Source organism: Hemiscyllium ocellatum, chromosome 6 (assembly GCF_020745735.1).
Source record: "Hemiscyllium ocellatum isolate sHemOce1 chromosome 6, sHemOce1.pat.X.cur, whole genome shotgun sequence".
NCBI classification, from domain to species: domain Eukaryota; kingdom Metazoa; phylum Chordata; class Chondrichthyes; order Orectolobiformes; family Hemiscylliidae; genus Hemiscyllium; species Hemiscyllium ocellatum.
In genome coordinates this window covers 85,931,319-85,958,231 of record NC_083406.1, presented here as the reverse complement: position 1 = coordinate 85,958,231, position 26,913 = coordinate 85,931,319, and the positions used below count along the sequence as shown (strand labels likewise).

The window sequence follows — 26,913 nt, the reverse complement described above, 5'->3', positions numbered from 1 at the left end:
CAACACCAAACCTTTCCAATGTGTAAAATAAATATGACCATTCAACCCTATCAAATGCCTTTTCCGCATCCAATGAAATTACTACTCCTGGTATCTTTCCCTGATGACAGGCTTGGATCATATTCAAGACCCTTCTGATATTATTGGATGATCTGCGGCCCTTAATAAATCCCGTCTGGTCCTCCTTTATAATATATGGCAGTACCCTTTCTAGTCTTAGTGCTAACATTTTTGAGAGAATTTTAAAGTCTACATTTAGTAAGGATATTGGTCTGTAAGATGCACAATCTTCTGGGTCTTTTCCTTTTTTGAGGATAAGAGAAATATTTGCTTCTTTCAGCGTGGGCGGGAGACAGACCTGACTATGCGCAAAATTATACATATCCATAAGTGGGTCAACCAATATTCCTGTAAATTCTTTATAGAATTCAGCTTGAAAACCATCCAGGCCCGGTGCTTTTCCGCTCTGAAGTTGCCTAATTGCCTGAAGTATTTCTTGGACTGTTAAAGGGGTATTTAGGGCCGACACCTGTTCCGGAGTCAGGCCCGGGAAGGTCAAATTTTTTAAAAATGACTGCATCCTCCTAATCCTATCTTCACAATCCTGCGATCTATATAGTTCAGAATAAAATTCTTTAAAGGTCGCATTGATCTTTTTATGATCATGAGTCAGGGTACCTGTACTTTCCTTGATGGTCGGAATAGTTTGAGGGGCTTTCTTTTTCTTTGCAAGAAATGCTAAGTATCTACCCGGTTTGTCGCCATATTCATATAATCTTTGTTTCGCAAATAATATTTCCCTTTTAGCCGTTTGAGTAAGCGCGGTGTTTAAAGCTGTCCTAAGAGCTGTAATCCTCTGCAATTTTGTGATAGAAGGTCTATCAGCGTATGCTGTTTCGGCTGCTTTTAGGCGAGCTTCGAGCAGACGCTGTTGCTCTCCCTTCATTTTCCTCTGGGTCGCTGAATAGGAGATGATCAAACCTCGTGCATAAGCTTTGATGGTCTCCCACATCATTGACGGATTGCTAGCCGTACCAGTATTAATTTCTAAAAAAGTTTTAAGTTCTTGGGAGAAGTACTTTAAAAATTTGCTATCTTTTATCAGGAAGGGGTCCATACGCCAATGCCGAGCAGATGTCCCATTGTTCTTTACCTTAGTTTCCATGTATACAGCGGCATGGTCAGAGATTGCTATAGTACCTATTTTACAGGTTGCTATAGAGTTTAGAAAAATCGATGGGGCAAAAAACATATCAATTCTTGTGTGACATTTATGTGGATTAGAGTAGAAAGAAAAATCTCTACCCTGTGGATGGAGACATCTCCATACATCTACCAATCCTAATTCTTTATTCAGGTCCGCCAGTTGTCTAGATCTGGGAGATACTCCAGCAGCACTCTTGGGAATCCTGTCTATTTCCGGATCCATAATACAATTAAAGTCTCCCCCTATAATTGTATGACGGGCACCAAAGGCCATCAGTTTTGAAAAAGCTTCCGTTATGAATTTAAAGGGGTGTGCCGGGGGGCAGTATACATTTAAGATCCCATATTCCTCTCCATTTATGAGGGCTTTAATCAAAATATATCGTCCAGATTCGTCTTTTATCTGTTTTAGAATTTTCAAAGGGGAGTTCTTCCGGACAAGGATAACGACTCCCCTGCTTTTTGAATTAAAAGAGGAAAAAAAGGCCTGATCAAATCCGCCCTGTCGTAATTTTAAGTGTTCTTTATCCGACAGGTGTGTCTCCTGTAGGAGAGCTATATCAACTCTCTCCTTCTTAAGATTTGATAATATTTTCTTCCTTTTAACTGGCGAATTACTCCCCCTGACATTCCAGGTGCACCACTTAACCGACTGTTCAGCCATAATCATCTGGACAGATCCGAGACCCCTCGGGAGGGGAAACCCTATCTAGAACATCCCGAGCATGGAGCATACAAGATTTACAAAAGTAAAGATTCTCTGATACACTCAAAACAATATAACAAAAAACTCTTTCTAAGTATAAAAAATATAAAACATTCCGAATTGGAGATTTTCTCCCTTGTTCCCAGGGAGCGTCACTTCCTCTCCCACAGTCCATCTTACCCTCTTCCAACCAGTGCCCCACCCTTGACCCAGGTGTTCCTCAATAAAATGAGGAGAATTCAAATATAATATAAAGCTAGAGTTAACAGTGAACACCCCACCCCCACCCACACCCACATCTAAATATATTTGGGAATATTAATACCATATATAACTATAAGATTACAATCTCAACACGTAATACTTAAATATAATACCACAAAATAACAGGGGAAAGAAAAACAACCCCGCTCCTAAAAACAGAAGTAAAATAGAATAAGGTAACCACCTCCCCCCATCAACATTAACCAAACGCCCCAACATATATATATATACATACACACATAGGGGGAAAGATGAAGGGATGTAAACCAAAATAATGGGAAAGGCAGACCAGCGTCCACAATCTCTTACAGCTTATTTAAGAGAGTCCAAGAATTCCTTAGCCTTCTCCGGTGATCCGAAGTTATATATGGATCCTTCGTGGCTAAGGCGTAGCGTCGCTGGATATCGTAAGGAGTACTGGATATTTAAATCCCTTAAACGCTTCTTCGCCTCATCGAATGCCTTCCTCTTTCGGACCAAAGCTGGGGAGAAGTCCTGGAACAGCATGATCCTGGATCCTTTGTGGGTCATAGCTTGGGGATCTTTTCCCAGATTTCTTGAGGCTTCCAGGAGCATCTGCCTCTCCCTATAGCTCTGCAGCTGGAACAGGACCGGGCGTGGGCGCTGGGTTGAGCCGGGCCCACGTACTGTGACCCGGTAGGCCCATTCTACCCTTACCTGGCCTGATCCAGCCTGCAGATCTAAAAGTTGTGGCAGCCAATGCTCTAAGAATGCTGTCAGCTGGCCTCCCTCTTCCTGCTCAGGAAGGCCCAACAACCGAATATTTTTTCTACGACATCGATTTTCGAGGTCATCAATGTGGTTTTCTAGGTTCTGGACTCGATTCTCGAGAAAACGGATGTGGTCGGCTGTTGATTTTATCCCAGTCTCTGAGGCTGCGGCCTTCGACTCCACCTCTCTGACTCGGCACTCCAATTCCTGAATGTCTCTGCCCTGCTTCTGCAGCTCGGCTGATAGTGCTTCTCTGCTCTGCCGAGACTCATCGATAAAAGCATCAATCTTCGCCTCCCACCTGGCAAACATCTCCTCAAAGCTCATCTTCATTGGTAAATCTCCTGAAGTAGCTGAAGACACCTTTGTTGCAGCTGAAGAGGGAGAGGGTGGGGGAGGGGTCCCTGCTTTCTTAGAGCCGCCTGTTCCCTTCCCTTTACTCATTTTCCAGCTAGTATTAGACTATTTAAATGTACTAATAGGTAACTATTTAAGGTTAACAACTATTATAAATGGTTTAGTGAGTGTGGTGGGGGTGGATAGCCCACTTTTCCCAAGTTTTGGGTAGAGCACTGTGGACTCAGTCTTGCTGGGTCGCTGCCATCTTGGATCCCCCCCATAATTATTGTTAATGTCTTCCTGCTTCAAAAAAGATTTCCAAAGATTTTTAAAATGCTCTTCACTAGGGTGTATTTGATTATGACTAGTATCACCACTCTAATTGGTTTTCGTTGTGTTATTATGTAAGAATATAAGAATCAAGTTATTTTATCATCTTGCAATATTGTAGTTAATGAATTTGCTTCTGCAGTTGGATTTACTTGAGCTTATGTCCGAGGTGTTGATGAATTGAAGTATCAGACTTGGAAGGTAATGTTCGGAATGTGGGCATGAGGATAAGGTCAAAGGCAAATCAGGTTCCTGGACAGTGCAAGCTCTGCAGACAATGTCAATTTTTTCTTTCTAAAATAAGCCTTAACAGAATAGAAAGAAAGTTTTTTTTATTATTGGATAAATACACCCCAATATCTATAGCTTCTACTAGTGCCAGAGTTTCAGCAGCTAAGATATTTTAATTACTCTTTTCATTTCCTTGGCTTATCACCAAGAATATGATAAACCTCGCCTTACTCAAATGATCACATGGAAGATTGACATGTGAAGCATCTCCGAAGGTGGAAACTTGATTAAATGGTTTTAAATCAAATTTCTTCAGAGTTTTATTTTTTTCTGAAGATTTCCTTAACAGTAACACGTTTCATTACAATCATCAAGTCCAATATTCCGCAGAAGAAGGACATTGTGTTTGTTCTATTTTCCTGAAGGAGCATATCACCTTGTGGCATTCTCCCACTTTCTAGATGTAGCTGTGCACATTTTTCTGTTTTAGCTAATAATACAATTTCCTCTTGAATGCCTCTATTGAACCTAATCCCACTACTGTCTCAGCAGTGCAGTGCATTCCAAAACCACTTGCTGTGTGAAAATAGTTTTTTCCTGATGTTGCCATTCCATCTTTTGCCAATTATCTTAAATTTGTGCCCATTTGTTCTTCTTCCTTCCACCAATGGGAACAGTTTTTTTCATAAATCTCTGCCCAGACAATTTGTAATTTTGAATACCTCCATCAAACCTCCTTTCAATCTTTTATCCAAGCAAACCAGTTTCTCTGGTTTCTCCTACCAATTTAACTGAAGTTTCTCATCCTGAGATCATTCTAAGGAATCTTCTCTGCATGCTCCAGAACTAAATGCCGTACCCCAGTTGAGGCTGCACGAGCTACACACTTTATTAACCAATCTATCAAGCTGTTCTTCCACCTTCAGTGATTTTAGAAAAAAAATTGTTGGTAGGAGTTTGGTGTTGCTGGTTAGCCCAGCATTCATTGCCCTTCCTAATTGTCCAGAGAGCAGTTGACAGTCAACTATATTGGTTGGTCTGGTATCACATGTAGGCTATACTAGGTATGGTTGATGGATTTCCATCCCTAAAGGGTATTGGTGAACCAGATTGTTTTTTATGACATTTGACTATGATTACATGAGCACTATGAGGTTAGCTTTAAATTCCAGATGTTTTACTAAATTCAAACTCAACTACCTGCCATGGTGGGATTGAAATCCATATTCTCAGAACATCAGTTTTGAAGACGTCATATGGACTTGAAATGTTAACTTTGTTTCTCTCTCCATAAGTGCTGCCAGACATGCTGAGTTTCTCCAGCTTTAGTTTGCATTTGTTATCAAAGCTAGTAAAATTACCTCTATGCTATCCACCTCCCTCTGCTCCTGAATCCCTTTTTGTTGAGAGTGCACACTTACAAGAGCCATGAGAAACTGCAGTATGGAACTGTTAGGACATTCTGGATTGAAAAATGGGTTGTGAAGGAACATGTAATTTGTTGGAATTGTTCAATAACAATGTGAGCTGCAACTTGCTTGCTAAGTGCAGAAATGGCAAGTAACTTAAAAGAGACAAACAAAGTTTTAACGAGGGGTGTGACATGATGTTTATTGCTTTCATTGCTGACCAATGTTTGGAAGAGACCATCTTGGTGGAGAAGATAATGTGGAGGTGTCTGTGTTGGACAGGTGGACAAAGTTAAAGATCACACACCACCAGGTTATAGTCCATCAGGTTTACTTGTAAGTACTAGCTTTCAGAGTGCTTCTCCAAAGACAGCCCTCTTTTGCAGTTGGTTTCTATTTTGTTAGTGGGACAGGAGAAGAAAAGATCTCCAAAGCTTGTAGTAAACAGGACTCTTTGTCTCTCTGGAAAAGTAAGAAAAACCTTAAAGCATGATTAGCTGAAAGGATGTCCCTCTGAACTATTTCTAGGAACCTGAGAAAATTCCCAAACATCAGTATCTAACTTGTAAATTCAGAACATTGGACTCAGAATTCTATTTAAAGATTCAAGCCTTACCTGTACTGTTGGTACTAAGAATTGGTAATAAACCAGCAAACTGGGACTTGTACAGAAATTTTAGAGCATTGTAGAATCTCTTCCAGTCTTTGTGGTCTGCATATGGTTGAAGTTTTTTCAGGTTTCTGATTGATCTCCTGTGGACTTTCTCATTTTCAGTATTTTTGCTTTGTCTTCTATTTTTTCTACTTTCCTCTACGATATTCCTGTTTCTCTTTATATTATTTTTTGGCTGACCTTTTGTACATCTTTCCTATCCTCTATCTCCAAAGTCTCATTTGCTTTTACTTATATTTACTATCCACTTCATAGCCTTTTCAAAGTTTTGGAGATGCTCTATAAAGAGTGATTGTAGGAAGTGAATCTTTTTGAGACATGCAACAATTTGTGACAGTTGAGAATGAAAATGGGATTTAAAAATAACAATTCCATTGCATACAATAAAATTTGGACATGTAGTTTTCATGAACTTATAGTTAAATAGACATTGCATCTCTTAACTTAAATGCCTCATATATTTATTTGAATAATTAACAATAAGAATTTTGCACTTTTGAAGCTGGAGAATTAAGTTAATTCAGAAACTTGGAAATTAAGAGTTTGCGTAGTGCAAAGAAGGAACTATATTCCAGCACTCTAGAATTCCGCACTTTGAAATACTTCATTGTGCTGTTTCCTTCCAAGCCATATTGCAAGAATCTGGTTTTGCACAGCAGATAAACCAAACTGAATTGCTTACTTTTATTTGTTTATTGGATGAAGACATTGCTAGCTGGGTCAGCATTTATTGCATATCCCTAGTTGCCCTTGAGAAGGTGGTAGTAAGTTGTTTTACAAAACTACAACAGTCCAATTGCTGTTGGTAGATTTACAGTGCCATTATGGAGCGAATTCCAGGATTTTGACCAAGTGATGCTGAAAGAACTCTGAAGAGTTTTATTTAAATAAAATGTCATTTATTTTGTCAATGAATTACTATTGCTGCATTAGTTGGAGGTATAAAATGGAAACTGATAGAAGGTGACTGCTGATTTTCAATGCACTGATAATTTGTGTACAAACAATATGTAGTAGGATGGTAGAATGCATTTCTCCAGAATAATTTTTGAATGTAACATTGCACTGGGGAAAATTAGTTTACCACACTGCATCTACATATGTACTTATCATTTGGTTGGTGGTTACCACTAGGTTCTTAGCTGTGAATTATCACGTTCCAGAAAACATGAAGACGTAATCTGGGTTGATACTTTGAACTGGTGCTGGGGAAGTGATGAATATATTAAGAGTTAATGGGTTTTGAATTGGTTGTATAGTTATTTGGATCTAGTAATCAGTGGGGTAAGGGTTTTTCTTGAAGTGTAACTAAGGAAGTAAAGCCCTCTCATAAGAGTGGATTTTAAATCCAATTATCCTTTAGATTATTTAGACTATTAGATTATTACATCTCAAGAATAATTTAGTGGATGTGACGCACTTTGTTCTAAGGATGTGAAAAGAGCTATGTAATTTTATTTGTAAATTTATTTGCTTGTTCTTCTCCAAGCACTAAAGGAGTTACAAAGACAACAAGATTATTTTGGGTATCTGGTAGACATGATATGAAGAACTGGTCAAAACTTTCAGGCTCTTTTTATTCATTCATAGGATGTGGGTGTCACACTCAAGGTTGTTATTTATTGCCCAATCCTTTGCGAAGGCAGTGGTGAGTTGGAAAGATGGTTTGTGGCATATTAAACAGTTGGCCCAGAATATCACATTGGACAAAAAGAGAAACCTCCTCTCCCTGGGGCTGTCTGATGCTTCTAAAATAATGATGGTGGTTTTCCATTGAAATGTCAGTTGGAGAATATGTTTATTCATCTGAATATTCAAAATACTTTCCATAAACAAGTTTGGAATGTGATTTACTGTCATTATTTTATAAAAGTAGTATTTGTTAAGACTTCAAATTTTCCTTTAATCTCCATTCTGTTAAGTGGTAAAGTCCAACACATGACAATTACATATGACATCAATTGGAATGGCGAAAAGGAATATGCATCAAGATATTAATTTACTGTATTTACATTTTTAACAAAAGGTATCATAGCGATTTTTGAGATTTGTAGCTCAGGTTGATGAGAAGTATGTAAGTTAGCTCAGTGAACTTATGTTAGCTGCTAGAAACAAACCTTCAAGCTCAGCGAATTAACTTACATACTTAAAAGCTATGATACTTTATTGGATTGATTTAACCCCTTTTTTTCCTGGTTGTTAGCACAACATGATTACATTGCCAGTTTAGAAACGTGCACTTCGGAGAAAAGTGTTTTATGGAGTTCTTTTACCTTGTGACAGTTTGAACAGCAGATAAACCAAACTGAATTGCTTACTTTTATTTGTTTATGGGATGAAGGCATTGCTAGCTGGGTCAGCATTTATTGCATATCCCTAGCTGCCCTTGAGAAGGTGGTGGTAAGTTGTTTTACTAAACTACAACAGTCTAATTGCTGTTGATAGATTGGTACACAAATAAATGCAGATTTGAATTTCCATTAATAATTTAGGTTGATCCTAATTAGAGCAGATAGTCATTGCTAGCTTGTACTAATTTTTTATCCTGATCTTTTTGTGAATGCTTAAATTAATATGGGTAGACATTTGTACCTATTTAATAATCAAACCTTGCATTTTAATAAACTTTATGATTTTGAAAGGTATTTTGAAGCAATCAAATATCAAGATATGCATTAAATATTAGGAGGTGAGAAACTAAGTTCAGTAGAAATGCTTTGCCTAAGATACATCACTTTTATGGAATAAACTGTTACGGTGTTCCTGAAGACAATGCGACCATGGAATTTAGGAGCAGGAGTCAGCCATTCAACCCATCGAGTTGACTGTTGTATTCAATGAGATCATGACTCACTTGATAATCGTCAAGTCCACTTTGCAGTCTTTTCCCCATAACCTTGGGTTCCCTAACTAATTAAAATCTCTACACATCCACCTTGAATTAGTTAATTCATAGCCCAGCCTCGACATCCTCTGCAGTAAAATGAAATTCCATAGATTCACAATCCTCAGAGAAGAAGTTCCGTCTCTTGTCTCAAATATGCATCATCTTAATCTGAGATTATGCCCACTGGCCCCAGCGTCTTTTACAAAGGGAAACTACCATTTGCATCAACTCATGGTCCCTTCAGAATCTTGCATGTATCGATAAGATTGTTGTGCATTCTTCCAAATTTCAATTAGTAAAGAACCAAATTACTTAAGCTCTCCTCATAAGACAGTCCCTTCATACCCAGTATCAATCTTTTGAAGCTCTTCTGCATTGCCAGGATATCTTTGTTTAGGTTAAGGCTTCAAAACTAATTACAGTATTCTAGCTGTGGTCTGACTTGTGCCTTGTATAGTTTAGCAAGACTTACCTACTTTTATATACCTTTTCCTTGGCTAAAAAGGTGAACATTCTATTTGCTTTCTTTGTTATCTACTGAACTTGGAAGCTGGCTGTTCATGATTAAGAACATAGAACCTATAACAGTACAGCATGGGAACAGGCCATTCAGCCCACTGTGTCTGTGTTGAATATGATCCCATTCTAAGCTACCAGTTCATCCACTATCTCTGTTGCTGCTTTCTTGATTAAACTAAGATGCAATCCATCAGATCAACAATTTTTTTTCCAATGTTTTTTTCACAGAATTCCTAGCTAGCCCATTATTTACTCTCTATCCCTAATTGTCCTTGAGAATGTGGTTTGATGTGCAACTGTTACAGTCAGTATGGTTTTGTACACCCAGAATGGTGTTAGAGAGGGATTTCTCAGGTTTTGATCCAGTGAAAGTGAAGGAATGGCTTTAAAATTTGGAGTTGGGAAAGTGTGTAACTTGGAGGATAACCGTTGCATAATGTCATTGAACTTCTTGTTTGCTAGAGATGGTCGTTGCTTGACATTGGTTTGGTATGGATATTACTCCCTTCTTATGAGCTCAAACCTAAATGCAGTCCAGGTCTTGCTGCACACCGATTTGTTTTGGTACTGAGAAGTGGCAAATACTGTTGAACACTAAAATCATTAGTGAGCATCCACATGTGACCTTGTGATGGAAGGGGATTGATAAAACAGCTTAAAAATGTTAATCCCTTAATATTATCCTGAGGAATACCTGCAGTGATGTCTTGAGGAGCTAGAAGATTGACTTCATTGTTCAAAAGAGACTTGGTGAGATTTTAGAGTCGTGAAAGCATTGAAAAAATGGTTCAAAATGTCAATGAACTTGAGATCTTCCATGAAGAGATGGATTTGTTCCTTCATTGTTATTTTTCCCCATTGTGAAATGTTTTCATGTTCAATGGGGTGGTTTGAGTGGAAAAGAGAGATCTTGCAATCTTGCCCATTAAACTTAGCACTCTAGAGGTTTTAAATACCAGCCTTAAAAACGAGATTTCAGTCAAGTATTCTTCATTTGTCAGAATAATCTTGTCAGTCATAGGAATTTGTTGAAAGACGTCGAGTGAATTGTGTCTGAAATAGTTTAACGTTTTTGCAAATTGACAACATGCATTTATCTTCAAACTGAACTGGTATTATGTGGTTTATAAATCAGAAACTTTTGAATCTCAAGAAACATAAAAATTCAGATTTGTATCTGCAAAATGATATAGGCCAGCCAGCACAGAAAGTAGCTATGTTCAACTTGTTGATCTTTTATGTTGAGTTATGGTTTTGGTTTCAACTTTTCAACTGCTATGCGAATCTTTATGATACAACTTCTATGTTTCATAAATATGTCATTATCTGCAACTAAATCTAGTTCATAGGCAATTCAGATTTTGTAGAAATAAGATTTCATCAACACAATCACAATCTGTAATGAGATTTCTGTAGACTCAGTGCAAAAATAGTTCCGTCAAAAATCTTGATTTGTGTAAATGTGTACTTCTGAAGAAAAACCAGAATCGTAAAGTTCCTGTTCAGGATCTCCTAAAAGAAAAGGCAGCCAACTGTTGTTCAGATTACTTTTGTAGGAGTGACAGAGACTAAAGTTTAAAATATAAAATGCGTTTGCATAAAGTCAATTGGTAGGTATTAAAATGTTGACTGAATAAACTGTTATATAAAATCTTAAATGCATGTTATTGATTCTGCATGCCAGTTATAATGTTGCATGTATTTTTGGTGATATTTTGGCAGAAGTTGTAAAGTTGAAAATGTGTTGCTGGTTAAAGCACAGCAGGTCAGGCAGCATCCAAGGAACAGGAAATTCGACGTTTCAGGCCAGAGCCCTTCATCAGGAAGGGCTCTGACCCGAAACGTCGAATTTCCTGTTCCTTGGATGCTGCCTGACCTGCTGTGCTTTAACCAGCAACACATTTTCAGCTCTGATCTCCAGCATCTGCAGACCTCACTTTTTACTAGAAGTTGTAAAGTTGTAAATATTTTAGAGGGTAGTTTGGGAGTTGGTCCACTTGTCTGCCATGTTGAACCATTGGACACGAAACAATTGTGTCAATAAGCCATTTTCAAAAGGCAGCATCTGCTGATAGCTGTAATTGTGGGCAATTGTGCATGCACTTTGAACTGGAAAAATACTTATGCATAACTATATATTATCACATAAAATTTACATGTGATATCATATTTAAAGGCCACACTCCACATGCACAGAGGTTTTAAAAATGATTTCAGCTGTTGGGAATGAGGATGTGTGAATGTTGGGGGAATGAGGAGGCAGGAAGAGGAGGTTAGGGGTTGTGATGATGTGGTAATGGTTGGGGAATGAGGTGGCAAGTGGGAGGAGTGAGGATAGAGGAGGCGTGGGGAGTGAGAATGAGGTTCTCTTCTCTCCACGTGCCCTGCATCCTGTCCTCAATGCCTTCTTTTTGTGTCCCTTGCCTCTACTTGACCCCCAAACCCTCTTTCATTTCCCCCACTCCACCCTCTTAAACTCTTGGGTCACATCCCCCAGAATCAGTTTAAGTGCACATGCTCCAGTATCTGCAAATGCAGTCTTTTGAAAAATAATGACCTTGAATCGTACGCAAATCGTACGCAGAAATGTATGGTTTTCTTTTTAGCAGGGACAAACCTTAGTTTTAAAACTATGTGTCAGATGTATTATTTTCAAAGTACAATTTCAAATTTTGGTATTTATTTTATTTTGTAACAGAAAAGGCATAAGGCTGATAATAATGTCAACAAGAAGAAAACTAAAGGTGAGTACCTATGAAGTGAATTTTAGACTGTTTAAGGGTTACTGCCACATGGCTAAATTAAGTTAAATCACATAAGTTATTGCGAGTAATAACCAAATGTACAAACCCTATAGAAATCTAATGGGTATTACAAATCACTCATGTCAAATTCAATCCAACTGTTATGATGCTGAAGATGAGTGTATATTTTCGTCTGGGATTCCTTCCTTATACTACATGGATTCCTGCTGTAAACCATTAGTATGATGAATTCTGAAAATGTCTGCAGTTTTGTGAATGATGCTTATTTGATGAAATACATTTTAAGGTTTGTAACAGTACTGAAATTCTGTTTCTTACCCAACACTACCGGACTTTCTGAAGTAAGCTTTCTGATGAAGTAATGTTCCAATAAAAATTCTTGAGTAACTTTTTAAAGGTTGAGACACAAATCATCACTGTTCATTGATCAAACTTATACATCCAAATAAAAGTAATTTGTTTAGTGGAACTGGAGTTGCATTGAATGGGCGGCACAGTGGCACAGTGGTTAGCACTGCTGCCTCACAGCGCCTGTAGACCCGGGTTCAATTCCCGACTCAGGCGACTGACTGTGTGGAGTTTGCACGTTCTCCCCGTGTCTGCGTGGGTTTCCTCCGGGTGCTCCGGTTTCCTCCCACAGTCCAAAGATGTGCGGGTCAGGTGAATTGGCCAAGCTAAATTGCCCGTAGTGTTAGGTAAGGGGTAAATGTAGGGGTATGGGTGGGTTGCGCTTCGGCGGGTCGGTGTGGACTTGTTGGGCCGAAGGGCCTGTTTCCACACTGTAAGTCTAATCTAAATCTAATCTAATATGAGGTGTCATGTAGACTTCTGAACAGAGCATTTAGATGCCAATTGGAGAATAGAGGTGACCACAGTAATACAAATAATAATAATAATAACAATAATAATATGCATGCTGGAAATTCAAAGTAAAAACCAAGTGCTAGAGAAAAACAGCAGGTCTGGCAAGAACAAAATAGAACTCCAAGTTTAGAGATGAATTACTCCTTTTTGGAGCTTCTGATGAGTTTCTCAAACACATTATCTTTATTCAAATAGTAATAGTGTCTGGCAAAAAAAAGTCCCCGTTGTAAATGTCACATTTGCTTTTAGATTAAAAATCAGGCTTGGATCTTTGTTCTTCAGGCAGGTGTGCAAACTCAGCAAGGTGAGCTGTTTAAAAGACCTGCTTTGGTTCACTGGGAGTGTATCACAGTTTTGTATAGGATCACATCCTCTATTCCCCATGCCCATACATCTCTCACTGTAGACTCCTGAAAGCCTCATAGCAATTTAATGACAAAAGAAGATCCCTCACCATCTGTAGACCCTCCACTCACCACTATTGGCAACTCATTCAGTCTTGGGCAGACCTCAGGAGCCAATTTGAAATGAGATAAAATAGTTTTCTAACATCTGTTACAGACTTAGCTACGTTTTTAAGAAGAAAAATTCATTCATAAATTTAAATCCAGTCAAGTGCTTAATTCCTTATTTTTAAAAAAATTATAATCATAATACTGCACAAAAGACGGTTAATTATTGAATAATCTCTTGTAGCTGTCACACAAACTGAGCTTTCCGTCCTCCAGTGGGAGATCTTTTAAGATGCACTAATTGTATTTTTTTATCATGTGTTCACGGGGATGAGGACATCTCTTGCCATACCAGCGTTTATTGCCCATCCCAGAGGGTAGGTGAGAGTCAACCACATTGCTGTGAATGTGTGGTCACATATAGGCCAGACTTAGTAACAATGAGTTTCCTTATGGACTTTAGTGAACCAGGTGGGTTTTTCTTGACAATTGACAATGGTCATCATTTAACTCTTATTTCCAGATTATTATTGAATTTGAATTCCACCATTTCCATGACAAGATCTGAACTTGGGTCCCCAGAACGTTACCTGGGTCTCTAGATTAAAAGTTTAATGATAATACCACCAGGCCATTGCCTCCCCCTAATTGTTCAACCCCTGGTGTTGACGTTAAAGCGACCCTTTGTATCTGCAAATGTCATTGAGTACTCTTGGTTACCAAGTTGCTGTGGCATTTTAAAAAAATCTCTCTTTCAAGTAAAGAGACTGCCTAGCATGTTCCAAATGGATGAAGAATCAGAGGAAGATTTTGAGGTCAGAGTCCAGAAGCGTTGATTTCTGAGTTTTGTTTCAACTCACCATACCAAGTCTGATAAACTGGAATACCTCAAAAGAATGAAGCACGTGGTACCACAAGTGGCCATCTCAACCGAGAGTCGGCCTTCTGGAGCACGAGCTCAGACCTTCCTCCCAGGGCTCAGCATTGGCGTTTTGTCTGCAGGGATGTTTGAATGATGGGAATGGCAAAGCAAGTCAAAGAGGTGCTGCCTCACATCCCACTGTGTAATTAAGATATGAAGTGTTTTGACATGACTATCACGAATTTGCTGGAGGGAAGACTACAAATCTGTGCCCCTGAGCCAGAAGGTCTTGTTTCAGGTCCTACCTGTCCAAAGGTGTGTCCTAGCATATCCAAATAGGTTAATTAAAATAACTAGACTGTTCCTCCAACCCCCTAACCTGAGCCAATGATACATTGTGGAAATAGTGAAGTGGTAATAGCACAATAATAATGGCATGTAGCATTAGTACCTTTTTACATCTGTCAATTTCCCAAAATATGTCCTGCATAACTAATGACTCAAGATATGTAGGTTAATTCAGGGATCATTAATGGACAATAATGTTCCTTGAACAGCAATGAGATGAATGACTGGTGCTTTTCTTTTAAATGACTGTCGGTTGAGTGATGATTATTAAGCAAGACACCAGGAAATTACTGTCTGTTCTTTAAATAATGCTGTGTGAGCTCAATAGATGTAACTAGGATCACCTGAGCAGGCAGATGAAAGAGCGCCTTTGTCCCTCATCTTACAAGTGAAAGATGGCACCTTGCAATAATGTGCAAAAATGTCAGTCAGATTAACTATTCATGATTATGGTTGGTTTGAACCCAAACTTAATGACACAGAGCTGCCAGTCCCATCAACTGACCTCATTGATATGTTAAACGAGTAGAACAAAATTTTGCAGTGAATTTTGATGTGTTAAAAGCCAAAGTGGAATTCCCACTGTGGCAATTTGTGGAATTGAATCTAACACATTATTTACGGGAGGGTACCAAATATGTGATTATGTAAACTGTCATATGCTATAAAAATCCAGCAGATTCACTAATGTTCTTCAGCTCTCCAGTCCCTCACTGTAGCATGGAAATTCCAGTAGGTAAAAGTGAGGACTGCAAATGCTGGAGATCAGAGTCTAGGTTAGTGAAGTGCTGGAAAAGCACAGCCGGTCAGGCAGCATCCAAGGAGCAGGAAAATCGACGTTTCGGGCAAAAGTCTGATGAAGGGCTTTTGCCCAAAACATTGATTTTCCTGCTCCTCAGATGCTGTCTGACCAATTGTGCTTTTCTAGCACCACTCTAATCTGGAAATTCCAGTAGCCAGTTAGTTATTACAACAGCACAGACCAGAGTTATGCATCACGATCATGTGAAAATCCTGAATTAGCCGACTCCAATGGAATTGTCTAGGTTTAGACCTGGTCAGCTATTAAACTGATCACTTATTTGCCACTGAATTCCTCCTTTGCCCCACTTTATTCCCTATCCCCAGCCCCAACCTAATTTCTGTGACTAACTCACCTCCCCTACCCTGCCAGAAGAAGCTCAACTCTGGCTCACTGTCATGTGAGAGTGATATTGAAAAGTTAGTGATAAATCTTCCATCACTTCTGAAAGCAAAAAGATTAATCTTTCTTAATAATATTGTCCATTGCGTCATTCAACACAGAAACAGAACCGTTGGTCCAACCAGTCCATGCCAAACATAATCCCAAGTTAAACTAGTCCCACCTACCTCCTCCTAGCTGATATACCTCCAAATCTTTCCTCTTCACGTACTTACCGAAATGTCTTTTAAATGTTGTATTTGTAGCCAAATCCACCACTTCCTCAGGAAATTCAATCCTCCCAAGTCACCCTCTGTGTAAACATTTTGCTGCTTGTGTCTTTTTTAAATCTTTTCCCCTCCCACTATAAAAGGATATACTAGACAAAAGAAAGCATGTGATGCAAAGTGGAGAAGAAAGTGGTTAGAGGATGTTTTGTGTAGTGATTATGGTTTGCCATATTGTTTTAGCATGTGTATGAACTGATGATGACATGAAATAATCCACTCTGGTAACTGTCTGACTCCAACACGGATGCAGCTTTTTTGAGTTTAATGGTTTGCATTGAATATTAAGTTATATTTGAGCTGGTAATGCCAGGACAATTAACCATGCAAATATGTTAGCGTGTCTGGAGTTGGACATCTGTTATTGTCTACAAGCACAGATCCAAACAACAAAGAGATGGTCGTGGCCAAAAATGATTACCATTTTGGAAACCACTTTCCAATAATGTGTGAGACAGAAACTTCACAGTATTGTCCAGTGTTTGTTGAAGTCATGTTACTTTAGAGTATTTCTTTTTATTTGTTCTTTCATGGTTTGGGGCATCATACGGTGAGCCAGCATATTTTCCCAACTTTAATTGCTATTAAAATGGGTGGCTTGCTAGGCCACTTCAGAAGGCAGGTCCGAGTCAGGGTCTGGAATTGATTGTAGGTCAGACCAGTTAATGATGGAAGGTTTCCTTCTGTGAAGTACATTAGTGAACCAGAGTGGCCTCTGTTTGCTTACTTGTCCACCCTATTTCTACATTCTCCCAAGTCAATCAAAAATCCTACCTTATCTGAGTGAGCATTCAAAATATTCAATATCCTTGCCTCCACTGCTCCCTGAGGATGAGCATTCCACAGAAGCTTCTTCATCTCTGCCCTCCTTGTAAAAAAAAAGATTCCATTGGAAAATGGAGCTATCTTTGGTGTCCTGGCCAATATTTATCCCTCAATTAACATCTTTTTAAAAACAATGCTCTCAGATGAAAGCAAGTATTTTAGGGTGTTAGAAATCTGAAATAATAGCGAAGTACTGGAAAAAATCAGTAGTTTTGGCAGCAACTGTGGAGAGAAAATCACAGTTAACATTAGCTCTGCGTCTCTCTCCCCATATTCTGCCAGACCTCGTGAGCTTCTCCAGCATTATATGTTTTGATTTCGTAAAAGAAACAAATTAAATGCTCATTATCATGTAATTTGGGAGTTTGTATGCAAATTGTGTGCCATGCTTCCTACATGACCAGAGTTCTACTTGCACTGCAATGCTTTGTGTTGTTTATGGTTGTGAAAGGCACTGCAAGTTTCAAGATCATTATGGAAAGGGAAAAGGAAGTTAAATAGCTAAATTGGGGCAAGGCCAATTTCAATACCATTACATAGAATCTGGCAAACATAGGCTGGGAGCTGGTACTTGCAGTAAGTCTGCATTTCGAACGTGTGAGCTTTTTAAAAGTAGTATAGTGAAAATTCAGGGTCACTGTGTTTCTCTAAGAGTGAAAGCAAGGGAACTCTGGATGTCGAGGGATATCAAGAGTTTGATAAAGAAGAAGAAGGAAGTATAAGTCAGGTACAGTGCATTAAAAACAGGAGGCCTTTCAAAACTGTAGTGTCGGGGTTGCTTAAAATAGAAAGTAGGAGGACATAGAGAAGCCACCAAAATATGTTAGGCAGATAGGATCAAGGAAAATCTCAAGGCTTTTATAAATGTAATAAGAGTAAGAAGATTACAAGGGATGGTGTGGGACCTATTAGAATTTAAAGGGACAACCTGTGCGTGGAGCCATTGGATGAGGGTGAGGTCTTAAATGAATACTTTTCATCTGTATTCATACAGAGAATCACATTGTGGTCGGGGATTTCATTTAGGTTGGTAAGTTTAAGATTAGTAAGGAAGATGTTGGATGTTTTAGTGTGCATGAGTCCCTAGAGCTTGATGAGATGTACCAAGCTGATATGGCAGGCAAGGGAGCAGATTGCTTGGACCCAGGCAGGTATATTTAATATTTTGCTGGACACATGTGCCACATGTCTTGAGGATAGGTAATATGGTTCTTTTGTTCAATGATGGTAGTAGGGAAAGGCCAGGTAACCACAGACCAGTTAGTCTGATGTCAGTGGTAGATAAGTTATTGGAAATAATTCGAAAGGACAGGAATAATCGATACTTGGAAAGGTAGGGATTGGTAGCGTGGATTTGTTAGAGCAGATCGTGTTTGACTAATTTAATTTAGATTTTTGAAAAGGTGATCAAATATATTGATGAGGGTAGTGCAATTGATGTGGGGTATATAGACTTGATTAAGACCTTTGTCAAGGTCCCACATGGATTGTTAGTCCAAAAGGTGGGATCCAAGGCAAGTTGAAAAATGATCCAAAATTGGCTTACAAATAGGAGACACGGTAATGGTGCACGTTTGTGATCAGCAGTGTACCATAGGGACCGGTGCTGGATCCTTGCTATTTATTATATGCATTAACAACTTGGATGTGAATGTAGCAGATATAATTAGTAAGTTTGCAGATAAATGAAATTTGGTGATCTTGATGTGGAGGAGGATGTTTCATGCTGCTGTCTGATGGTGATCAGCTGGTAAATTGGGCAGAGCAATAGTAGATAGAATTTAATCCCAATAAGTGCAAAATGATACATTTTAGAAGACCAAAAGAGAAAAGGATAACACAATGAATGGTAGGGAGTACTAGGGAACAAAGTAACTTAGATCCCTGAAGGTGTCAGTACAGGTAGACAGGGTAGTGAAGAAGGCGTATGGAATGCTTATCTTGATTAGCCAGGGCATAGAATATAGGAGCAAGCCCAGTCTTGTTACAACTTTATAAAACATTAATTAGGCTACAGATTCAATCCTGTGTGCAGTTCTGGTTGCCAAATTATTGGAAGGACATAATTGTACTGGAAAGGGTGCAAGGGTGATTCAGTAGGATGTTCCCTGGGATGAAAAGTCTCAGTTATGAGGAGAGATTGGATAGGCTGGATTCGTTTTTCCTGGAGCAGAGGAGGCTGAAGGGGGATCTGATTGAAGTATACAAATTGTGAGAAGTGTTGATAAGAGTTGATTGTGACAATCTTATCCTCATGGGAGATGTGACACGGAGAAAGTGAGGAATGCAGATGCTGGTGATCAGAGTCAAAAAGTATTGTGCTGGAAAAGCACAACTGGTCAGGCAGCATCCAAAGAGCAGGAGAGTTGATGTTTTGAGCATAAGCTCTTCATCAGGAATGTCCAGAGGCCCTAAGTTTAAACCAATGAGCAAGAGGTTGAGAAGAGATCTAAGAAAGTGTTTTTTCACCCAGATGTTGGAAGAAATAAGGAGGCAGGTACTTTTGCACCATTGAAGAAGCACCTTGATGAGCTCTTAAAATGACAGGGACATAGTAGTCTCTGGGCCGAGTGCAGGCAAATGGGATGAGCATAGTTTGATATTTATTGTTCGGCCTTCTAAAATGTATCACCTTGCACTTATAGGGATTAAATTCTGTCTACCATCGCTCTGCCCAACTTACCAGCTGATCACTATCTGACGGCAGCCTGAAACATCCTCCTCCACATCAAGATCACCAATTTTCATGTATCTGCAAACTTACTAATTATGTCTTCTACATTCACATGCAAGTTGTTAATGCATATAATAAACAGCAAGGATCCAGCACCGATCCCTTTGGTACACCGCTGATATATGTTGGGCTGAAGAGCCTGTGTCTACGCTGCATGACTCTATGAACATAGACTGGGACTGCCACAGGATTAAGGGTTTAGATGGAGAGGAATTTAAGTGGGTACAAAAAAATTTTCTGATTCAGTATGTGGATGTACCTACTAGTGAAGGTGCAAAGCTTGGCCTACTCTTGGGAAATAAGGCAGGGCAAGTGGCTGAGGTGTCAGTGGGGGAGTACTTTGGAGCCAGGGATCATAATTCTATTAGTTCTAAAATAGTGATGGAAATGGACAGATCTAAAAGTTGAAGTTCTAATTTGGAGGAATACCAGTTTTGACAGTATTAGGCAAGAACTTTCAAAAGCTGATTGGGCGCAGATCTCACAGGTAAAGGGACGGCTGGAAAATGAGAAGCCATCAGAAATGAGATAATGAGAGTCCAGAGAAAGTATATTCCTGTTCGGATGAAAGGAAAGTCTGGTAGGGAATGCTGGATGACTAAAGAAATTGAGGGTTTGGTTAAGAAAAAGAGGGAAGCATATGTCAGGTATAGACAGGATAGATCGAGTGAATCCTTAGAAGAGTATAAACGAAGTACGAGTGTACCTAAGAGGGAAATGAAGAGGGCAAAAAGGGGACATGAGATAGCTTTGGCAAATAGAATTAAGGAGAATCCAAAGAGCCTTTACAAATACATTAAGGACAAAAGGGTAACTAGGGAGAGAATAGGGCCCCTCAAAGATCAGCAGGGTGGCCTTTTTGTAGAGCCGCAGGAGATGGGGGAGATACTAAACAAGTATTTTGCATTTAGTATTTACTGTGGAAAAGCACATGGAAGATATTGAATGTAGGGAAATAGATGGTGACATCTTGAAAAATGTACATATTACAGAGATTAGATTAGATTCCCTACAGTATGGAAACAGGCCCTTTGGCCAACAATTCCACACCAACCCTCCGAAGAGTAACCCACCCAGACCCATTCCCCTACCCTATATTCACCCCGATACTTTGGGCAATTTAGCATGGCCAATTTTCATCTGACCTGCACATCTTGGACTGTGGGAGGAAACCGGAGCATCTGGAGGAAACCCGCACCGACACAGGGAGAATGGGCAAACTCCACACAGACAGTTGCCTAAAGCTGGAATCAAACCTGGGACCCCGGTGCTGTGAAGCAGCAGTGCTAACCACTGAGCCACCATGCTGCCCTAAGAGAAGGAAGTGCTGGATATCTTGAAACACATAAAAGTGGATAAATCCCCAGGACCTGATCTGTGGGAAGCTAAGGAAGTGATTGCCGGGCCTCTTACAGAGATGTTTGTATCATCAATAGTCATAGGTAAGGTGCTGGAAGACTGGAGGTTGGCTAACATGGTGCCACTATTTAAGAAAGGTGGTAAAGACAAACCAGGAAACTATAGAGCAGTGAGCCTGACTTCGGTGTTAGGCAAGTTGTTGGAGGGAATCCTGAGGGACAGGATGTACATGTATTTGAAAAAGCAAGGACTGATTAGGGATGGTCAGCATGGTTTTGTGTATGGGAAATCATGTCTCACAAACTTGATTGAGTTTTTTTGAAGAAGTAACAAAGAAGGTTGATGAGGACAGAATGGTGGACGTGACCTATATGGACTTCAGTAAGGCGTTTGACAAGGTTCACCATGGGGGACTGGTTAGCAAGATTAGATCTCATAGAATACAGGAAGAACTAGCCATTTGGATACAGGACTGGCTCAAAGGTAGAAGACCTTTGGTGGTGGTGGAGGGTTGTTTTTCAGACTCGAGAGCTGTGACCAGTGGACTACCACAAAGATCGGTGCTGGGTCTACTATTTTTCATCATTTATATAAATGATTTAGATGTGAGCATAAGAGGTACAGTTAGTAAGTTTGCAGATGACACCAAAATTGGAGGTGTAGTGGACAGTGAAGGTTATCTCAGATTACAATGGGACCTTGATTAAATGGGCCAGTTGGCTGAGACATGACGGCTGGAGTTTAATTTAGATAAATGTGAGGCTCTGCATTTTGGGAAAGCAAATCTTAGCAGGACTTATACACTTAATGGTAAGGTCCTAGGGAGTGTTGCTGACCAAAGAGACCTTGGAGAGCTGGTTCATAGCTCCTTGAAAGTGGAATCACAGGTAGATAGAATAGTGAAAAAGGCGTTTGGTATGCTTTTCTTTATTGGTCAGAGTATTGAGTAGAGGAGTTAGGAGGTCATGTTGCGGCTGTACAGAACATTTGCTAGGCCATTGTTGGAATATTGCGTGCATTTCTGGTCGCCTTCTTATCGGAAAGATATTGTGAAATTTGAAAGGGTTCAGAAAAGTTTTACAAGGATTCTGCCAGGGTTGAAGAATCTGAGCTATAGGGAGAGGTTGAATATGCTAGGGCTATTTTCCTTGGAGCATCGGAGGCTGAGGGGTGACCTTATAGAGGTTTACAAAATCGTGAGGGGCATGGATAGAATAAATAGGCAAATAGTTTTTTTACTGGGGTCGGGGAGTCCAGAACTAGAGGGTATAGGTTTAGGGTGAGAGGGGAAAGGTATAAAAGAGACCTAAGGGGCAACATTTTCACACAGAGGATGGTACGTGTATAGAATGAGCTGCCAGAGGAAGTGGTGGAGGCGATTACAATTGCAACATTTAAGAGGCATTTGGATGGGTATATGAATAGGAAGGGTTTGGAGGGATATTGGCTGGGTGCTGCCAGATGGGACTAGATTGGATTGGGACATCTGTTCGACATGTACAAGTTGGACCTAAGGGTCTGTTTCCGTGGTGTACATCTCTATGACTCCATGAATGTTTTTTTTTAAAATGTTACATTTTTATTAATGTTGTAGGTTGTTGTTAAAATATGGATTAGTGGGGAAACAGCCCAAATGGTAACAACATGCGAGTATTTAATGACAAGATATGGTCTTAGCGAGTTTTGAAAAGATTTGTAGCTCAGTTTGAGGTTTTGGATGTAGGTTTGATCGCTTAGCTGAAAGGTTCATTTCCAGACATTTCATTACCTTCCTTGGTAACATTTTCAGTGGACCTCACGCGAAGCAATGCAGAAAATTCCTGCTTTCTATTTATATGTTTGGGTTTCTTTGTGTTGGTGATGTTATTTACTGTGGTGAAGTCAATTCCTGTTCCTTTTCTCAAGGGGTGGTAGATGGGGTCTAACTCAGTGTGCTTGTTGATAAAGTTCCAGTTGGAATGCCATGCTTCTAGGAATTCTCGTACATGTCTTTGTTTGGCTTGTCCTAGGATGGATGTATTGTCCCAATCGAAGTGGTGTCCTTCTGCATCTGTATGTGAGGATACTAGTGAGAGAGGGTCATGTCTTTTTGTGGCTAGTTGGTGTTCATGTATCCTGGTGGCTAATTTTCTGCCTGTTTGTCCAATGTAGTGTTTGTTACAGTCCTTGCACGGTATTTTGTAAATGACATTAGTTTTGCTAATTGTCTGCATAGGGTCTTTCAAGTTCATTAGCTGCTGTTTTAGTGTGTTGGTGGGTTTATGGGCTACCATGATGCCAAGGGGTCTGAGTAGTCTGGCAGTCATTTCCGAGATGTTTTTGATGAAGGGGAGAGTGGCTAGGGTTTCTGGTTATGTCTGCTTGTTTGGGTTTGTTGCTGAAAAATCGGCGGACTGTGTTCATTGGGTACCGGTTCTTTTTGAATACACTGTATAGGTGATTTTCCGCTGATCTGCATAGTTCCTCTGTGCTGCAGTGTGTGTTGGCTCGCTGAAATAATGTTCTGATGCAGTTTCATTTGTAGGTGTTGGGATGATCGCTTCTGTAGGTCAATATTTGGTCTATGTGTTGTTTTTCTGTAGACGCTAGTTTGAAGTTCCCATTGGCTGTTCGCTCTACTGTGATGTCTAGAAATGGCAGTTTGTTGTTGTTTTCCTCCTCTTTAGTGAATTTTATGTCAATTAGAGTATTATTGATGGTCTTGAAGGTTTCCTCTGACTTGTTTCGTTGCGTGATGACAAAGGTGTCATCCACGTAGCAGACCCAGAGTATGGGTTGGATGGTTGGCAGAGCTGTTTGCTCAAGTCTCTGCATTACTGCCCCTGCTAAGAACTCTGATATTGGAGATCCCATGGGTGTTCCATTGGTTTGTCTCTAAGTGACTGCCTGACTACTCAGACCCCTTGACATCATGATAGCCCATAAACCCACCAACACACTAAAACAGCAGCTAATGAACTTGTAAGACCTTAAACAGACAATGAGCAAAACTAACGTCATTTACAAAATACCGTGCAAGGACTGTAACAAACACTACATTGGATAAACAGGCAGAAAACTAGCCACCAGGATATGTGAACACCAACTAGCCACAAAAAGACATGACCCTCTCTCACTAGTATACTCACATATGGATGCAGAAGGACATCACTTCGACTGGGACAATACATCCATTCCTAGGACAATGCAAACAAAGACACACACGAGAATTCCTAGAAGCATGGCATTCCAACTGGAACTCTATCAGCAAACACATCGAGTTAGACTCCATCTACCATCCCCTGAGAAAAGGAACAGGAATTGACTTCACCACAGTGAAGGTCCACTGAAGATGTTAACTATTAGATTAGATTCCCCAGTGTGTGGAAACAAGCCCTTCGGCCCAACAAGTCCACACCGACCCTCCGAAGAGTAACCCACCCAGACCCATTTCCCTCTGACTAATGCACCTAGCACTACGGGCAATTTAGCATGGCCAGTTCACCTAACCTGCACATTTTTGGAATGTGGGAGGAAACCCACGCAAACAAAGGGAGAAAGTGCAAACTCCACACAGACAGTCGCCTAAGGCTGGAATCGAACCTGGGACCCTGGTGCTGTGAGGCTCAGTAACCACTGAGCTACCATGCCGCCCTCCACTGAGCCACCGTGCCACCCTAGTAAGGTAACGAAACGTCTGGAAATGAACCGTTCAGCTCAGTGAGCAAACCTACATCCAAGACAAGACAAGATAAGGTAAAATGCCGAGTTCTAAGTTTTCTATTCCACTTCATCATCTAGAAATGTTTTTGCTTTATTTTACAGTTTTAAGAAATGGCAAGTGGAAGACCATTATTTGGAAAGAGGTATGTAATACATGTGTACAACATTACAATTTGAGGTTGTCACAAAAACCAACAAATAGGGCAACCTCATAAAATCAAGTCAACCTGGATTTTTTTTTTCATTAAACTTTTAGAACTTGGAATTAAATAACTAATGAGTTGCATTTTGGAGTACTTAATATGTTGTATTTAATATGTTGGAAATCTTTGTGTTGTGAGGGAGTAGGGCTACCCTTCAGCAAGTTGTACATCTTGTTCATAGATGCAATAGAAAATTCATTATAGATGTGAACACTGCAATATCAGAGCTAAAAATTAGGTTGAGTGTTTTTAATTGAACTTTTTAAAAACTGACTGATGCTTCAACCACAGGGTCATTGAACTTGGTTGAGTGTAGTGGGATGAGGTTTCCATCTTAAAGGTATATTTAAAAGTTGATACTTTAACAAAGTGGATGTTTTAGTCTCCTTGATGGAATTGAATCATCTTCCAATTGTTTTTCATTTTTCAACATTTGAAACGAGCATTGTATGCACTTTATAAGTTTCCTCTGTTATCTACAGTGAATATTAGGCTGAACTGGGAGGTATTCTAAAGTGGCTGCTGACTGGACCCTCTAGGTAAAATAGATGGCTGATCAGAAACACTTGTACTTCACCATTTTTATACCTTTTATTTAAGTGCGTGGCAATGATGAATTATTGACTTGTTGTCCAGATGCTTTGTTTCCATTACTCTATTTGACTTCCTAAAGCTCACAAAGCTTAAAATAAACACACTTGAATTATGAGGACAAGCATTTCAATCAATTGGAAGTAAATGTGAGCTACTTGTTTTCGCGAATATGACCTGGTTCTTATCCAAGCATTTTGCTATGAGACTGTTAACAGTTTCATGTGTCTGATAATCCCTCCCTGCTTCCCAAAACAAAAGAGGATAAAGATCACACAATTCTCAGTCATGATTTGGAGATGCCAGTGTTGAACTGGGGTGTACAAAGTTAAAAATCACACAACACCAGGTTATAGTCCAACAGGTTTAATTGGAAGCACTAGCTTTCAGAGCACTGCTCTTTCATCAGGTGGTTGTGCCTTATGAAGGAGCAGCGCTCCTCAAGCTAGTGTTTCCAATTAAACCTGTTGGACTATAACCTGGTGTTGTGTGATTTTTAACAATTCTCAGTCACTTTGTTTATTTTAAGAGTATTATTTCTCTTCCAAATACTTAGTGAATGGCATAGTTGCTGTTCAGCAGGGCACTTTCACTATGGATTTTACACACAGTTCAAGGGAGAGAAGCTACTATTTTTGAATGTAAACAAGGGCATTTTTGAGGGTGTGAAATGGAGAGTTAGCAAAGTGAATTTGCAATTAAGATTAAGGGATAGGTCAATACCGAAGATTTGAGGGGATATTTCCTACATCGCAGAATAGCTACATTCCAACAAATACAAAAAATTCTACGGGACGGAACCATCATCTGTGATTAACTGGAAAAGTCAAAGGTGGTATCAAACTAAAAGAGAACTCATACAATTCTGCATGGATTGGTCACAGGCCAAAATATTGGGCAGAATATAAAAACCAGCAAATAAAAACTGAAAGATTAGTAAGCATGGAAAAATTAGTATGACAGAAAGTTAGCCAAGAATATAAAAATAGATAGAAAAAGGTTTCTTCAGGTAGTTAGAAAAGATAAACAAAGTAAGTGTTGTTCTATAGAGAGAGAGTCTGGGGGATATTATTACTGAAGAATTAAGAGATAGGAGATGAACTGAGCAGATTTTTTGAGTCGGTCTCAACAGAGAGGATACAAGTAGCATCCCTTAAATAGGTATAAACCAGGAATTGAAAGGGAAGGAGAAAAGAATTGAAGAGAATCACAATTACTAGGGAAATGTACTGTATGAATTGTTGGAACTGCAATTTGAAAAAGGCAACTAGAAACAGGCAATAAATGCTGGCCAGCCAGCAACATATATAATCCCACAAATGAATAAAACAAAAAGGCAGTCAATGCTTTTAAATACTTTTAAAGCTGAAGTAGCTAGATTCTTGATTACCAGAGGGATGATAACACTGCTCGTAGCCACACCAAAGTATCTCATAACTCTG

At 39.5% G+C, this 26,913-nt stretch overlaps 1 protein-coding gene across 4 annotated transcripts in view; it reads left to right on the top strand.

Moving 5' to 3' along the window:
* atp8a2 (ATPase phospholipid transporting 8A2) overlaps positions 1-26,913 on the top strand; it is a 564,661-nt gene that overhangs the window by 155,234 nt on the left and 382,514 nt on the right. For all 4 annotated transcript variants that reach the window (XM_060826104.1, XM_060826105.1, XM_060826106.1 and 1 more), the window contains 2 exons: positions 11,995-12,040; positions 24,780-24,820. In XM_060826104.1, coding sequence (XP_060682087.1) covers positions 11,995-12,040; positions 24,780-24,820 — 87 coding nt within the window. The remainder of the gene's footprint in view (positions 1-11,994; positions 12,041-24,779; positions 24,821-26,913) is intronic.